Source organism: Zootoca vivipara, chromosome 9, assembly GCF_963506605.1.
Source record: "Zootoca vivipara chromosome 9, rZooViv1.1, whole genome shotgun sequence".
Lineage (NCBI taxonomy): Eukaryota > Metazoa > Chordata > Lepidosauria > Squamata > Lacertidae > Zootoca > Zootoca vivipara.
Window position 1 is genome coordinate 42,005,982 of NC_083284.1, and position 16,941 is coordinate 42,022,922.

Consider the following 16,941-nt stretch of genomic DNA (forward strand, 5'->3'; position numbering starts at 1 on the left):
CCTCTGGTTTATCTACCTTTTTTCATAGCATTTTTTTTAAATGTTAGTGACTTCTGTCTGATCAAAGCTGGAGGAGATGGAACTTAACCTACCAACAGGGCAGCATGGCCACAGTAAATGCAGTGCAACACACGTTTATCTCATCTACATGCTGTTAGAATTTGAAGCAGAGAATCTTCAGCCCAGTAATGTCAGGAAGTGCTACTTTCACATACTCAGCCTGTTGTAAATACAGCATTTCCCTCTTCACTTAGATAAGGCTTACATGGCACACACACACACACACACACACACACACACAAGATAGGAAAGGCCATGAGATTGCACAGGCTAGCCCCACCTGCACTGCTGATGTCTGTCATGTCCATGCCTTCCACACATTCAGATAACATGGAAAAGGGCTCTCTAGACAGGGAGAGACTCTGGACCAATCAGGACCCCTGCCCTCCAGTGGAGGAGTTCTACCTGTGCACATCAGTTTTGTGGAGAGCCCTTTCTCAAGCTGCCCACCATGGGCATAGCCAAGGAGGCAGGCAGCTGCCCCCCTAAATCAATAAAAAAATCCATAAAAATACTTAACTAACCAAAGTTATGCCCCCCTACCCTAACAAAAGCCTGCCCTGCCTTACAAAAATCCTGGCTATGCCCATGTGCCCACCTGTGCATGACAGTGTCTGAAGGCTGAGCCAGCCCATGCAGCCCCATACCCTCTCTTAAACCTGCTGTTCCCTACAGAAAAGAGGGCAAATGCATGAGAAGAATTCTAACACGGTTATAGAGACTCTTGCCCTGACTCTTATCTTGTCCATGCCCTGACTCTTATCCTGTCCACATGCAGACTGGCCAGGTACACATCCAAACAAGTGGCTTCCTCCCCAAGAATCCTGGGAACTGTAGTTTGTTAAGGGTGCTGTAGCTCTGTGAGGGGCAAACTACTGTTTCCATGCTTCTTGGGTACGGGGAGCCCCTGTGCTTTAAGTGTGGGATGTGACCCAAGTTCAGAAACCAAATCTAGACAAATTGAGAACTCTTGGTAATTCATGATGTGCAAAGTGGCATCAAAACCCCGTGGTCTAAATATCGCCTTTTCTCCCGACCTGTGCAAACATGGAAACTGCATGTATACTTGCCACGCAGGTTACACAAAGGAACAGTAGTCATAAGAGATGTCTACATATTATAGTTTGAAAAGAAGCTTCTTTGTTTTGAAAAGATGAATTGGCAAACTTAATGGGAAGTAAAAACAAGCAGCTGATATCTTTTGTCCTTAATATGAATGACTTGGAAAGGGAAATTGTTATATCCCACCCCACCCACCTGACTTGCTCACTCTGTGGAATACACAAAGTATTCCCTAACAAAAACAACAAAGGGGTGGTAGAAGCTGCAAGAAGAAAAAGAAAAATTTAACAGCAGCCCAAGGGTGGAGCTAACAAGAACTGAAACACAAACTGGGAAGTCAGTCATAAGATATGTCAATTGAAATATGAACAAATACTATATGGGTGTGAGAAACTGTTGTGGAGTTCTCTCTTTGTGTGGACTGTAACAAAAATAGTCATGTCGCCCTCTGAAAAACCTCCAGAACTTGACTTCAGTTCAGTAATTTACCTAATCCAACTAGGAAAATATTATGCTTTGTGGGGAATCCAGAAGTAGACCAAATTTCACATTTGATCAGAAATAATATAGTAGTAGTAATAATATATCTAACATGTTACCAGTAACATCTGTGCTAGTTTAACTACTGGTTTAGATTACATTCCTTTCTGGTGTGTGCTATTTTCAAAAGGGCAAAAGTGTGTCACCACCCACACCCTACGTAGTCCTCTTGTGTGTTTCAGCAGGAATGCTTAGTTTTGATAGAGGCATGTGCCTTTCATTTCCCATCACGGCTTGATGAGCTTTAGTTTCCAGAAGCTCGGGAATTACATATGACCTTAAATGTAAACACTGTGGTTTTGGTGGGAGAAGAGCAGGAAATAGGATTCCAGTCCAGCTGAGCAATGTGTGAAAAAACTGAGGGGAAAACCGATGAGCAGGAGCCCATATTTGCATGGAAGGGGCTATAGTTCAGTGACACAACACATGCTTTGGTTGCAAAAAGGTCCCAGGTTCAATCACCAGTATCACCAGTTAAAAAGATGAGGGAAAGACTCTTGGCTGACACCCTGGAGTGCTGCTGCAAGTCAGTGTTGTTAATACTGAACTGGATGGACCAGTAGTCTGCCTTGAAAAAAGGCAGCTACCCATGTACAGTGGTACCTTGGTTGTCAAACGCCTTGGTACTCATCCGTTTTGGCTCCCGAACGCCGCAAACCCAGAAGTGAGTGGTCCAGTTTGCAAAAATTATTTGGAAGCCAAACACCAGGCGGTGTTTCTGCAGCTTCTGGTTGGCTGCAGGAGCTTCCTGCACCCAATCGGAAGCCGTGCCTTGGTTTCCAAACAATTTGGAAGCCAAACAGACCTCCGGAATGGATTCCATTCAACTTCTGAGGTACCACTGTACATACAAATTTTACAAACATTTATCACATGGCGGTTTTGTACTTTAGGGGCTGGTCTCTGGCACTTGGTGAGCACTGCTATACCCCTCTTCCCTCAGATCGCCAAGTCATGGGAGGAGTGTGGTAAAACATGGCTCAGAGCATGACCATTTGGTACAGGCAACCCACAATTAAACACATCAGGAGGAACAAGATATGAGGAGGGTCCCAGAGAGGAATCGCTACTGTGACTCTACTGGAAAAGTCACAGAATGCTCCACAGTGCCCTGGAACATTCCACAGAAATCCACTACTGCATATATGTATTTTCACTTGCTTTTTTTTTTTTAAATGCTCTGTTATGGTTACTATCTGCTTTCTGAGGAAGTCAAACCTCAAAAAGGAAGTGCTGGTTTTCATGGTTTCAGTCTGAAGAGAGCCTAGGAATTCCCTCGTGGTGAATGCCAAAAGCATAGTGCAAGCAACAAATGCTTTGGGAGCTCTGGGGAAAGGTGTAAGATCCATTTGCTGGGAAACGTCTGCTGTGCTAATGTAAAAGTAGCAATTGTCAACTCAGTAGCAATAACTAGACCACTACATTGATTTATCTTTTAAAATACATATACATTGCAATAGCAAACATTTTAGAATAACTAGGCAGGCTGTTGCCCACATTTACTTTGGGTATATGATAGAGGAGACTAATTTTCTGGGAATATGATTATCCAGAAATGTTTCCCACAGCTTATTATAGAACTGAGGACTAAGTCTTCAGTAACATTTCACTGAAAATGGTTATCAGTGCTTTGTGCTGTTGGCATAAACATCATTACCGGTATTTTTCTAAAGGCTTGTGCTCTGTTTTGAGATATTAATTTAATTAACATTGGCTCTGTTCATACATACGCTTCCCAGATATTTGAACCATAGCTTAGAATTGAGGGATGAGTTTCGCTCACCTACTCCCTTCCCTAATGGTGTGTCAATCCCAGTTATCTTAAGTTGCATTTCCCCAGTATACCCAAAATGGACAACTGTGATTTAATGTCAATTTACTAGCCAGGATCTTAAACTATGTACCAAGCCAGAATCTCAATCTGGGAAGCATTCCATTCACTGATTGTATGCATCTCTATAGTTACCTTTTAAACCCACTGTGAATTTTAGTATTAAGACTAGCCATGGACTTAATCGAGCTCCTAAGTTTTTGCCCATATTCCAATCTGTGAGGTGATAAAATGGGTACCTCTTCCCCTCTCCCACATCCGTCAAGTAGGCAATCTGTGCAGTGTCCCAGTTCATGAACCCTAATTTTTATTTCTTGGGCGGAAAAGAATCACAAACATGAAGGTGCCTTTCGCGAAGTCAGGACATTGCTCCATTTTAGCCAGCATCGTCTGGTTTGATGTGCTGTCCAACATCTCCAGCAGATGTCTTTCTGTATCCACCCCAGGTACCTGAAAGCCCTTTGGCTGCAGAAAAAAAGAACCTCGGGGTCTCCTGCATGCTACATGTTTGCCTGTTACATTTTTAAAATATCTGACCTTTCCTCTAAGGAGCTCAAAGTGGCATGCATGGATTTCCTCCTTTTATCCTCAGAGCAACCCTGCTGGGTAGGTTACACTGAGAGGTAGTGTCTGGCCCAAGGTCACCCACTGAGACTTTATAGCTGAATGGGGATTTGAACCCTAGTCTCCCATGTCCTTGACTGACACACTTAAAAAATTTTTTTATTGATTTATGATCAACATATGTACAAACATAACCATGCAAACAATAACAGAACCATACACGGATCATATTAAGTTTTAAAAAAATCACAGAGATGCTGCTGTTACATATAGCCAAGATTTTAAGATGGGTCTACACAGCCCAGACACAACGAGGAGTGAGTCACAGGAAGAGTACTTATCCGAGTCTCCCTGTCATGACACTCTAACTACTACACCACACCAACTCTGAGCTATCACCCCAACCCACATAAAGAACCCCCATTACCTTAGGTATATGACAGCGGAGAGAGGTATGCACATATTCCTATGCCATCAAAAATAATTGGCAGGAGGGTGTCTGAGCTCAGGTACTGGCTATTATCTGATCCATCTAGGGAGGAAATGTGCGTGTCGAGAGAAGAAAGGGTGTGGGCGTGCACAACTAGAGCGCTGATTCTTATTTGTTTCAGCAATTTCCACCGCTGGAGATGCAAACGAATTGGTGTAGTAACAGCAGCCAGCAAAGCTTGCAAGCATGGCACACAGTCAGGGCTCGTGTTGTACAACCAGCGGTATGCCTGCTTCCACTGAGGCCCAGCCTCACTCATGGAATCTTTCTGAGCTACTGTCATTTTGTATCAGAAGCAATTGTATGCAAGTTCTAATATACCCAGAATATAGTTACAGGTAGGTAGCCGTGTTGGTCTGAGTCGAAGCAAAATAAAAAAATTCCTTCAGTAGCACCTTAAAGACCAACTAAGTTTATATTTTGGTATGAGCTTTCGTGTGCATGCACACTTCTTCAGATGTATCTTCAGATGTATCTTCAGATGTATCTTCAGATGTATCTGAAGAAGTGTGCATGCACACGAAAGCTCATACCAAAATATAAACTTAGTTGGTCTTTAAGGTGCTACTGAAGGAATTTTTTTATTTTGCTTCGACTCAGACCAACACGGCTACCTACCTGTAACTAGAACTATGGAAGGCACCACATTGAGCCGCATGAAATGGAAGTCCATCATACCCAGAATATGTTTGGCAGTTTAGCAAAGCAAGTGAGAAGTTGTCGTTCTAAATGCAACCTGCAGATTTGCTGCAGTACTGCCCCTAGAACTCAGTCAGTACTCAAGGAAGGAGGAATGTGCGACAAACAATTTTGCTTCCACTTTAGTAGGATTTATGAACTTCACACTATTGCAGCCAGAGCTGGTGCCTTGTCTCATTGTGAATAATATTAATAATATATTTGCTATCCTGCTTCAGATATGAAAATGTATTTGGTTATGTGTATGTGTGTGTTTATGATTGACTGCTACTCCAGGAGGAACTAAAGCATAAACAAATAGGGAACCTATACATATCCTTCAGAGTTTGGGGGAGTCAGGTTCTTGCTTAACTTCAAATGAGTCGGGAAGGGTGGGGAGGCACCGGATCAGAGGTGTTGACTACTTGGTTTTATCAGAAAAGGATTCATTCCACCACCACCCCCAGGTGATTTGAGATGGAGCTTTGAGCAATATTTAATTTCTCCATAGGAAAGGATTTTGGTTGCTGGTGATGATCATGGCCTTGTTTTGGCACCAAAATCAATGGCACTTGGCAATCTGTCTCCTTTCTCTCCCCTGCAGCACAGCTGAGCATATGAACATATTTAAGCCTTGACAGTGGACAGCCAAACTGGAAAACCGAGAAGGCAAGTATCTCTGTTCTCATCAGGTTAATATACACAGAGTGATTCATGTGGGCAGCATTTGCTGAATTCTTTCTATCCAACTGTAATTTAAGCTGCTCAGCATAACATTAATTGTAAAGCCCTTCCTACTTGCAGATACTGTATTGTCATCATATTGGAAGGCCACTTAGCATCATTGAGTCATAACAAGATGTAATTATTAAAGCCATTCCATTCAAAGTGAATAATATGGACAGTACTACTTATATCTTGCCCATCACTTATACAGTAGGTTAGTCCGTACAGGAGAGTAAAAAGAAATTGTTTATAGAGCAATTAAAAAACAAAACCCCACAGCAGCCTTCAAATAACCCTACCTGGGATTTCTGTATCGAGCTATTATTTCAAACTCTTCAGCTGGAGGAAATCGTTCATGCTGTCAAAGAGAAACGAATTATTATGCTTACAATGCATGTTTACACTCTATTAAGACACTTTGTCTATTGGGGGGGGGCACTTTCCATATTCTGATATTTGCAGATATGTTACATAGCAATCAAGAGCAAAACAAATCTGCCTGAGTCTATATGTATAGTGTACATATCACAGGGACCCAGGGCTAATTGGGGATCAATATAGTGATTCTAGTTGCAGAGTATGTCATGGGCACCTGTGGTACACAGGATTCCCAGGGTGTGAGAGAAAGGGCCATAAACCCTGCCCTTTTTGTAGGGTTATCGACCAGGACCCTGTGGCCCTCCAGATGTTGTGGGACTCCAAATCCCACCAGCCTCAGGAAGGATGCTAGGGATGATGGGATTTGTAGTTCGGTAATATTGGGAGGGTTATACACCTCCTATCCTGCCATTTCTGATATTGGTATTGTTTGATGGCTTCAGCTTTTATGCTTAAACCAGGAGTGGGGAACTTATTGTCCTCCATAGGCTGGTGGACTCCCATCATCCCTAATGGCCATGTTGTCTGGGATTGACTGGAGTTGGAGTCCAGCCACATCTGCCGAACCACAGGTTCCCAGTCTCTAAGCTGCATCCTTCTTTAACAATGTTGACTTGTGTGAAATTTACATAGAAGTGATCAATGGTTTTTTTTATCTTGAGTTATGAGGAATAGGGCATTACAGAGCTATGCAAGAATTATGGCAAAATATGGATTATTGAATAAAAATAATCTACATTTTAATTCACAATCTTTCTCTCCCTTTTAAAACCATGCTGATGCCATCAAATTAGCATCAACTTTAAGTCCAAAAATACAGTTATCATCTCTTCTGCTAGCAGCTTCAAAACTGGAAGGAGAATTTGGTTGAAAAGATAGCAGGACATCCATCTATCTATCTATCTATCTATCTATCTATCTATCTATCTATCTATCATCTATCTATCTATCTATCTCACAGCCCTGTGGCACTCTCCTGCTTGGCATGCAGGTTCTATCCCACACCTGAAACCCTAGAGTACTGCTGCCAGCAAGTGTAGACAATACTTAGCTGGATGGACCAACTTTCTGATTTGGAGTTAAGGCAGCTTCCTATGTTAGAGACAGTCGACCATGAAATTAATTATCTTATTGGAATCATCACAGAGTAGCCATTGTATCTTAAGGGCATGCTTCTAATCTTATCATATTTTTGAGGATTGTGTCCAGTACCACTCAATACAGTAGAAATTATCGGAAATAGTACATGTCTGCTAGATAATTTCTAGATATTATCTAGATGAACAAGCATGTATCAGATTCCTGGTTCAGTAACAGAATCCACCTACCCTACCCTTTCCATTTTTTTATTATTATTTACAATGTCCTAACACATTCAGAGATGGCTATGCCAAGTTTTCTTGCCATCCTGCAGTAACTATGCTGTTGTAGCATGAGGCTGAGGGAATGAACCCTAAAAAGCCTTCCAGATAGGACGGCATTTGGCGTAGAAACATTTGGCATAGAAACATTTTCAATGATATTTCTTCCAGAGGCTTCTTGCAAACTTCAAATGATATTTTCCTAATTCTGAGGGTTTTATTATTTTTCATTGTTATTCATTTAAAAAAAGAAAGAAAGAAAACAAAACTAGAATTTGAAAAGGGTTGAAATCCACCATAGTGATTTGGAATTCTGAAATTCTGCCTAGTTTTAAATTTATGCATTTCAACTATACTTTCAGCTGATATGTGCTGACTATGCAATATACATGTCTACTTGGAAGCAAGCATCATTGAGTTGCTCCCAGGCAAATGGTTGTATGATTGCAGCCTACATTTTTAAAAGTGTTTGCTCCCTGTTGCATATCCTGGCAAAGGGGAACCTCCAGCCCACAGGCATAACTTGACCTGACTGACCTTCCCATTTGGTCTGCGAGGCCATTTCAGGAAAACCAGGCCAACCTGCCATATATGCCATATATGCCAATGCCATATATGATGTCATATTGTTTGTTTGTTTGTTTGTTTGTACCCCGCCCATCCGGCTGGGTTTCCCCAGCCACTCTGGGCGGCAGGGCCGGCTCTAGGGGTAGGCTGAGTGGCGCGGGGGTGCCAGGGCGCTGGGGCGCCAGGGGGAGCCGCGTGCCGCACTGCGCCCGCCCACCAGGGCAGGGGCACCGGAGCAATCTCCGCACCACGGCGCCAGGGCGCCTGACATGCCTGAGACGGCCCTGCTGGGTGGCTTCCAACAAAGATTAAAATACATTAAAATGTCACACATTAAAAGCTTCCCTAAAAAGGGCTGCCTTCAGATGTTTTCTAAATGTCAGGTAGTTGTTTATCTCTTTAACATCTGATGGGAGGGCATTCCATAGGGCAGGGAGGTAAAGGGGAGGTGTGAGGGACAAGAGATACCGGCAGGTCCCTCCTATTCTGCACACCAGCTCATCGCCCAGCGCCAGTAGCAGCGGGGAAGGGGAAAGCTCAAGCGGTGACTCAGGAAGAGGGGTCCGAGGCTCAGGCAAGGTAGCGGAGCCCATGCCCAGCGGGAGACGGGAAGTGGGAGGCAGAGGGGGAAGGCCCATCCCATCAACCCCAGAATTGCGCCGGAAACGGCGGGGGCGGCGATTCAGTATCCCGAGACTATTTTGCTGGAAGAAAACGCGCGAACATCCATTCGGAGGTTCTGACTCCTAACTGACATCATGTATATAGTACTGCTCTGCACTGTAAATACTCAGCACCAATAAAATCATGAAAAGGCAACGAGTGGAAGAGTCGTTACTCTAGAGTAGCCGCTACAGCACCTGTGACAGGAGGTAAAGACGTGGTTGGGCCAAAAGTGGGTTTGGGAGGCAGATCAACAGTGTCAGCAAAGCTCTGCAGGACAACGAGGAGAAGGAAGAGGATCCCGGCGAGGGGTGTAGCCAAGACTGGGACATACCAGAGCAAGCAGGGAATGGCGAAGGAAGTACTCACAGGGTGCCGAAGAATGGCTAGGGTTTGGGGGTCATTGCACAGGAACCAGAGCAGCAGGACTCATCACCAGAGCTAGAACACATGTTCACTCTCCATGAACACGGACTTGGAGGCGTAGGGGGCAGCAGCAGGCAGGGAGTCTGAGGCAGGCAAGGGCCCACAGCTCAGCTCACTAGCTGGCCAGGTAAGGCTTGCTAACTCTGGGAGGAGGTCTGTGATGCCTCAGCTGGAGTAGGCTAGGAGCAGGTGGGGGGTCACATGTCTCATCAAGCCCAGATGCTGTAATCAGCATGCAAAGGTACAAAAGGGGAAGCAGAGCTGAAGTGTTGCATCTGCCCATGTTGTTGGACATTAGCTTGGGTTCTCCAGGATCTCTATGGGACTTTGGACACATGGATTGATCCCGGATTTGGGACTTGATATACTGACTTGCTGCCAGGTAGGCCAGAGATTCAGGATACCTTGTGATCGCCAGTGCTTGCAAAGTTTGCTGGCACAATTTGATTTTGAATTGTGTGGACATAGGGAAATTGGTAGCCTGGTGTCAATGTGGCACCAGCTGGCTGACAGGAAGGCAGCCCTGCCGACTGGTCAAACTTGGTCTATGGGTGACTGGGGGGGGGCGACTCCCACCCCACAATATTATGACACCATGCTTAATGTTAAACGGCAGCATCTTCCACTGAAGCTGGGTGAGGCTTCCTTTTCTATAGTGGATGATATATACTTTACACACAAGTTAAGCTTTAGCAATACTGGATGAACTGTCACATCAGGCTGATTTATTTTGCCCATCATAGTAATGATTGTGCGTGGTCTTTTTGTGTAGAAACATCACCGTGCTATTTAGTCATGAGGAAACCTAACACACTACAATTAACTAACACACAACAATTATGCAGCTTAAGTCTCTAGAAGCTGCTCCAGGGGTAGCCAATGAGGTGCCTTGCAGTTGTGGACTGCAACTCCCATCAGCCCATAGCTGTCAACTTCTGGACTGGAAAATAAGGGCTCAGCAGCGGCGCGGCACCAGAAGTCGCTTCTGCGCATGGACATACGCAGAAGCGACTTCCGGTGCCGGGCTGCCCGTGTCCGCATGTCTGGCACCAGAAATCGCTTCTGTGCATGCCCAGGCATGAGCAGAGGCAATTTTTGGCAGCACTCGCCAATCCTGGGGGATTTATGGGATATTTTTCCATTCAGGATAACAGCAGGAAATGGATTTAAATACAGGGATTTCCCGCAAAAATGGGAGAGTTGACAGCTATACATCAGCCGCAGCAGCATTGCCACTGATCAGAGATAATGGAAGCTGCCGTCCAAAACATCTGGAGGGCACCGTGCTAGCTATCCCTCAGCTACTCCATCATAAGAGGGCATTCTGAAATAATAAGGAGATTAGTTACCATTAACTGCTGGCTGTTTTTCTGGGCGAGAGAATGAAACTCTCCTACTCCCCAGCCAATTTCTCCTACATAGCAACTCCTGTGGTACCATGGAGGAGGATTTCTTGGTGCAGGTCTCCACAGGTAACCAGCTTCACTAGTGCCCTCTTCTGGCGCAGTTGCTGCTCCTATATAAAGCGTGGTTTCCGGAAGCCTTGATCTGTGATTACGCAAACCATCTGGGCCTTGAGAATAGAAAGTATTTTAAAATATGGTTATACAAAGGCAAGGATGGGGTACATAATCTTAGATTTGCGACTCCCATTCTGACTCTAAACGCATTTCAGTATTTAAAAACGGTTGCGAATTGTTTTCTTTTTCCACTGCTAACTCAAATCCTTTGGATTCTGCATTTATTCCAGTGCAGACCTTCTACCTCTTTGAATGTGCTTGTGCCACCCCCTATATAGACCTTGGAAAGCTGTGAACAATAGCAGTATGATAGGGTGGAGGAGGGAAGGATGCCAGCAATGCCATGTAGAAGTAAATGCTGGACCGCTTTCCAGATTCTATGCGCTTGCCCCCAAATGTGCATAGCGTTCCTATATCATGAAGGTATGCTTCATGCATAGGGTCCTGTGCCTACAATGCCTTAATGCACAGAGACTGGGAATAGACCATTGGCTGTGCTATTGGTTCCTCCACCTCCTCATTTTCATTTCTGCATGGGATAAACACTTGCATGGATGGTCCTATTGTACTAAACCCAAATCAATGCATGGTGTCTATATATTAAAGTAATCCTTGTGCGGCCCTGTTTGAAAGAAAAAAATGAAGTATGACATAATTACAAAAACATCCCGTGAGTTATGAAGTAAATTCTGTTACTCATTTCTTTGGCACTTCAGTGTCCTGAATGTTTAACAAGAGTAGAGGAGTGATTAAATTGTGTTCAACTCTTTCAAAATAAAGCTTGAACTCCTCTCCAATCAGGCTGAAATTGTGTGTTTGAGATTGATTTGGCAAATATTTATAATAGTACCATGCCACTGCCTATAGTAAGCAAAAGTATCCTGCCTTTATTGTGTTACGGATTATGATGATGATAGGCTATTGTTACTTTTTAATATTATGTTCAGAAGAATGAGAAGGTTGTCTTTGGGGAATGGGATCTTTCATACTACTGGTATGTATGATTGCAAAATGCATTAAATGGGAATCCCTTTGTTGAATGTTAAAAAGTGCACCCGTGTAGGATTTGAGGCTCTTTATTCCAGCCATCTGTATGCTCTCTGTGGATTAATAGTATATTAACAATACGTATAGGCACTGAGTTCCTAAGGCACTGAGAGGCCTTCTGAGTTGAGTGTGTGATATAGAGATTCAAAACCAACTAAAATGATAAAATAAAAACTATAGTATGTGTGCTCTTTCCTTCTCTCTCTCTCTCTCTCTCCCCCCCCACCCTGTTTAAGTGTAGTCTGTCTCATGGTAAACTTAACCCAAATCTGTAACCTGGTTTCTTTGTCTTACCCTATTTAAGGTCACAGTCCTATGCACACTCACCTGTGAGGAAGTGGCATGGGATTTACTTCCGAGTAAACATGCAGAGGTGTTATGCTTTAAATGTTTCTCTTGCATCATCTTATAATTTGTTGGCTACCATCTAGGGCTCCACACCTTGTGTGGTTGAATTCTACCCAGCTACATCTGGGTACGACTCCTTCTGATATCTGCCAAACACATAGATGTCAGGGGAGCATGGTGAGGTGTTCTCATGACTTTTTCCCAAATCTGTGGGGTAATAAAAATGAGAACCAGAAGCACAGAGCTCCTATATCCTGCCATTGTAGACTACACACCCAAGTTCACACCACGCTAACAGAGGGGTCTTAGAGGCCCTGATGTGGTGGGGGGAAGGCTTGGGTTGAGGAACCAGTGACCTTCTGGATTTTGTTGGACTCAAACTCCTACCAATCCCTGCAAGAATGGCCACTTGCCAGAGACAATGCGAGCTGTTGTCCAGAAACATCTGAAGGACCACAAGTATCCTGTCAATATTATAAGCTGTGAGGGCCACGAGAGTTGTCTAGCAAAGTGTGAGGCAAATAAGGAAAAACTTCTCCCCTTAAAAAGGAAGGGTGGTCTGCAGCAAAATGTAGAAGGAAAGAGGAGTTCCCTGAGAATGCATATGAATTAGAGAACAGAAAGCTAAAAGGGGAAATTGATACTTTCCCTTTTAGAAAAAAGAGGCTACCACTTCAAATCAGTTCTCAGCCCCTTGGAGATGCAACACACTTATGCTTTCCAGCACAAGAAAAGGCCCCACTGGATTCAGCCCCAGCAACCCTAAATCTCACCCAGCATACTTTACCCAAAGTTAACTCACGTCAAAATTTAAGAGAAAATAAAAAAGATGGAGAACAGGTGGCGAGATGAAAAAGAAGCAGTAGAGAGAACCAGCAGCTTGTCCCTTAAAATCACTAAGATTTCTTTTTTTGTTTAAGATTCATTTGGAAATAGAAGCAAATATAACTATATGAAAGAAGGAATATCCCTTGCACTGAAGTGAATGGGAAACCCCTGCTAGAGAAAGAAGAAATGCTTTTTGAAATAAATGTATGGCTCCTTTAAAAATAAATGCATAATGTAATATTTTTAACAGTACCTCTAAGCATGTAGAGAGCATCCTCTCCTTTCTTCCTTCAGGAGGATATTGCTCCAGATTTTTTTTTCTTTTTGGCAGAAGTGGGTGGAATTTGCAAAAATTTCTGAAAAATTAAAGCCTGCCAAATTTTAGACTAATATGTTCAGAGAGATTTATGCACTACTAAAGTTGCTTTGGAGGAGGAAGGAAGTTAAAAGAAATCACTTTGTTTATTGTGGTTTTCTAGTTAATTGTTTTAGTACAAACATGGCATATATTGCAAAGGTTCCCCTGGGAAAGTAACCTGAAAAATTTCAGGAAGATGAAAGCAGGGGCTTGGGAGTTATGATGAATGAAAAAAGTAGCTTTGGGCCTGAGTTCTGTTCAACTGGCACCAAAAGTTATAGAAACTAAGTGCAAAGCTGATTTGACAGGCATGGATGGCGTGTGAGCATGTGACACATAGGGAGGAGTATTTGAATGTCCAACATTTCTCAAACATGTACCATTAGAAGTAGCAAAAATCACAGGACAGGCAAAAAAAGGACACCTATTACTTCAACATCACTCCCCAAACCACTATGATTGGGGCTCTGGTAAAATAATTCCCTCTTATTAGAAGCTAGACCTGTGAGTCACAAAAGAGCTAGCCTTCCCGCCTTCCCCTCCGGATATTTCCTTCTATAGATAAGTTTCAATTTTTGCAAACTCACTGACTTTACAGGCTTTCTTAGCATCTCCATCTTCAAATTGCCCCAAATATCTTCAGAGCTTCCAACTTCAAAGGTGTTTTGGAGAGATCCTGCTTTGGTTTGGACAAGGCCAAATCTATCTGAAGTGACCCCCTCTGGTTCACGATCCCTACCCACAAGCACTCTTGCTGTTGCATTCTATACCCACTGAAGTTTCCAACTAGGCTTTAAAGACAGCCCCGCATAGAGCATGCTATACTAATCTAGCCTGGATTTAAAAGGAACATGTGATTCTGAGGCAAGTTCTGCTTCCTCTAGGTAGGACTGCAGCTCGTGAGTCAACCAATGAAGCAAAAGAGACCCACTCCTGGCCACCAATGCCATTTTGCATTAGTAGCTGCAAATCCAGAAGAAAGCCTAGGCTATATGCCTCACTCTCTTCAGGATGTCAAACCTGCCTAGACTCATTTTGTCCATCTCTGTCCAGATCAGCAGATATCCCAACCAACAGGACTTCTGCCTTATCAGGATTTAGCTCCAGGGTGTGTGTGTATGCTTTGCTCTTATCCAGGCATCCCCAAACTGTGACCCTCCAGGTGTTTTGGCCTACAACTCCCATGATCCCTAGCTAACAGGACCAGTGGTCAGGGATGATGGGAATTGTAGTCCAAAACATCTGGAGGGCCGCAGTTTGGGGATGCCTGCTCTTATCCATCCCCAAACTGGCTCCAGACAACTTCCATCTCTGCACTGGATTATACTGATAACATTTGCATTCCAAATCCCCAGGTGACCTCCCTAGTGGTTTAATGTAGATGTTTGAATGTGGGGCATAGGGGACATGAAGGAACAGGGACAAAACGGAACATTGTGGCTTCCCACCACCTTGTGGACTTATCCTCCCCCAGAAAGGACTATGACCATTGCAAAACCATGCTTCCGAGTCCTGTCCCAATGAGATGACCCAGAAAGACACACATGGCATTGAAAGCTGCTGAGAAGCCCAGGAGAACCAACAAGGCCACACTTTAGATTCCCCAGCATGTCATCAGTCAGATGGTTCCCCTCAGATCGGAAGTCATATAAATGTAAACTTCTCTGCCACATTTATCATGTTCGTTCATTTTTGCCCTTCCATGCTCCTTTAGCAGCACAGAACAGCAAATCTCTATTTATAGAACGTGATACAGAGCGACGATTTGCAGTGCTGCGTATGATGCAGCAGCTGAGTGTCACTTCTCACGCTGCTCCATCGATATGATGGATGCTATTGCTTCAGCTTCATTTGGCAGCCAGCCATTTAAGCGGCTATGGAACGGCGGCGCTTACCTGTGAATATCATTCTATTCCCTGAATACAATGGGGTGCTGGAAGTCAAAGCGCGTGTTTTCTCCTTGCCCTTGGCAGGCTGGTCTATAGACTGCATTGTCACCAATCAGTTAATCCTTGGCAGGCTCGCACGAGTTCTGAGCACTGCGGCAGCTGTTGTTGCTGGCTGCCTCGCTAGACAGCGCAGACAGGGAAAATGGTAAGCCAGGCAGCTTTGGAGGACACAAGGGCTATTTAGTGACACTTGCTACATTGTGACATATTGTCCTTGTGACCTTGCAAGCCAACAGGATCCCACTAGCTGCTGCCTGCTTTCTTCCACCAAGGAGCAAGAGGTCTCGACTCTACTGCACCTTCGTGCATTTCATTTAGAAATACATTGTGAGCCAGCCCTTACATCTCTTAAGTTCTTAGGCCATTTGGTACATTTGTAAATATAAAGGAGGGGGGTTTACTTGGTTTGCCGATACTTGGCCTCCTTCAATGTTTGGCAGTAAAATAATGTATTTAAGGGGCACAGACAAAACTCTCTCTCTCTCTCTCTCTCTCTCTCTCTCTCTCTCTCTCTCTCTCTCTCTCTCTCATATAACCACAATGTGGTTTTGGCTCTGCTGCCACAAAGCAACAATGAATATTTGCTTCTAATTACTGTATTGATCACCTGCTATTCTAAAGTGATGGAGGTCTGCCTTCTCTTTTCCATTAGTGCAGTGCAGCATTCTCCAAGCAGATGCCCTCGGGCTCAGACTGTAACTTCCATCAGCCCCAGTCAGCATGGCTTAGAGGCCACCAGGTTGGGGAAGTTTGGGGAAGGGCATTTTCAGTCTAAAAGTGGACCTTTAGACTGAGGTTTCCTTCTGGGATGCCCTCTGAAACAGGGAGGACTTACGGTAATTCCCTCATTTCCCAGAATGCAGTGTGGTGCAGGGCAAGCCCAACTCTGAGGCAAGGTGAACCCCTATGCACAGGAGCAGGCCCGTCCTAGCCATAGAGGCTAGTGGTGCGGAGAACCACGGTGCTGGGTGCTGGAGGGCGCTGGAAGGGCGCCAAGTGAGCGCAGGGTTCTGGCGATCTGGCCAGGACTGCGCTCCTTCTCCGAGGACTCTGTGCTGCGCCTCCTTCTCGTTTCCCCAGCGCTGGGTTCCGCTCAGTTGAGCTTCGCCACCAGCGTGTGCACAGCACCCAAGCAGCTCTTGCTGGTCCCGCGGTGCACATGCTGGTGGCGAAGCTTGACTGAGTGGAACCCAGCGCTGGGGAAATGAGAAGGAGGCGCAGCGCGGAGTCCTTGGAGGTGGCCTCCCACTGCTGCCGCGGTCCGCTTGGCACTCCCAGGCCCTTGGAGAGGCTCTGGAGGGACCTAGCGCCAGGGCGCTGGATGGGCTTAAGACGGCCCTGCACAGGAGGCAGAGTGAGCTCACCTCACCTCTGGCCCACCTGCTTGCTTGCCTCCATTCCCACACCTGCAAGCCCAACCACTGGGTTATATCTGTCATAGTGAGTGGCAGTGTTTGATTTAAGAAAGGATTCTTCTGTGCTTCCTATCTTATATTGAGTTTGCAAGGGGCACCTGCTTTTATTTCATTTATAGCACACACACAC

General features: G+C 44.6%; 1 protein-coding gene across 1 annotated transcript in view; it reads right to left on the reverse strand.

The window, feature by feature from the left end:
• Nucleotides 1-15,439, reverse strand: part of SPMIP2 (sperm microtubule inner protein 2) — a 23,778-nt gene extending 8,339 nt beyond the window's left edge. Inside the window, exons 1-3 of the mRNA XM_035112063.2 lie at nucleotides 15,343-15,439; nucleotides 10,696-10,919; nucleotides 6,251-6,309 (exon numbers count right to left, since the gene is read on the reverse strand). Coding sequence (XP_034967954.2) covers nucleotides 6,251-6,309; nucleotides 10,696-10,919; nucleotides 15,343-15,439 — 380 coding nt within the window. The remainder of the gene's footprint in view (nucleotides 1-6,250; nucleotides 6,310-10,695; nucleotides 10,920-15,342) is intronic.
• Between the last annotated feature and the right edge of the window lie 1,502 nt (nucleotides 15,440-16,941).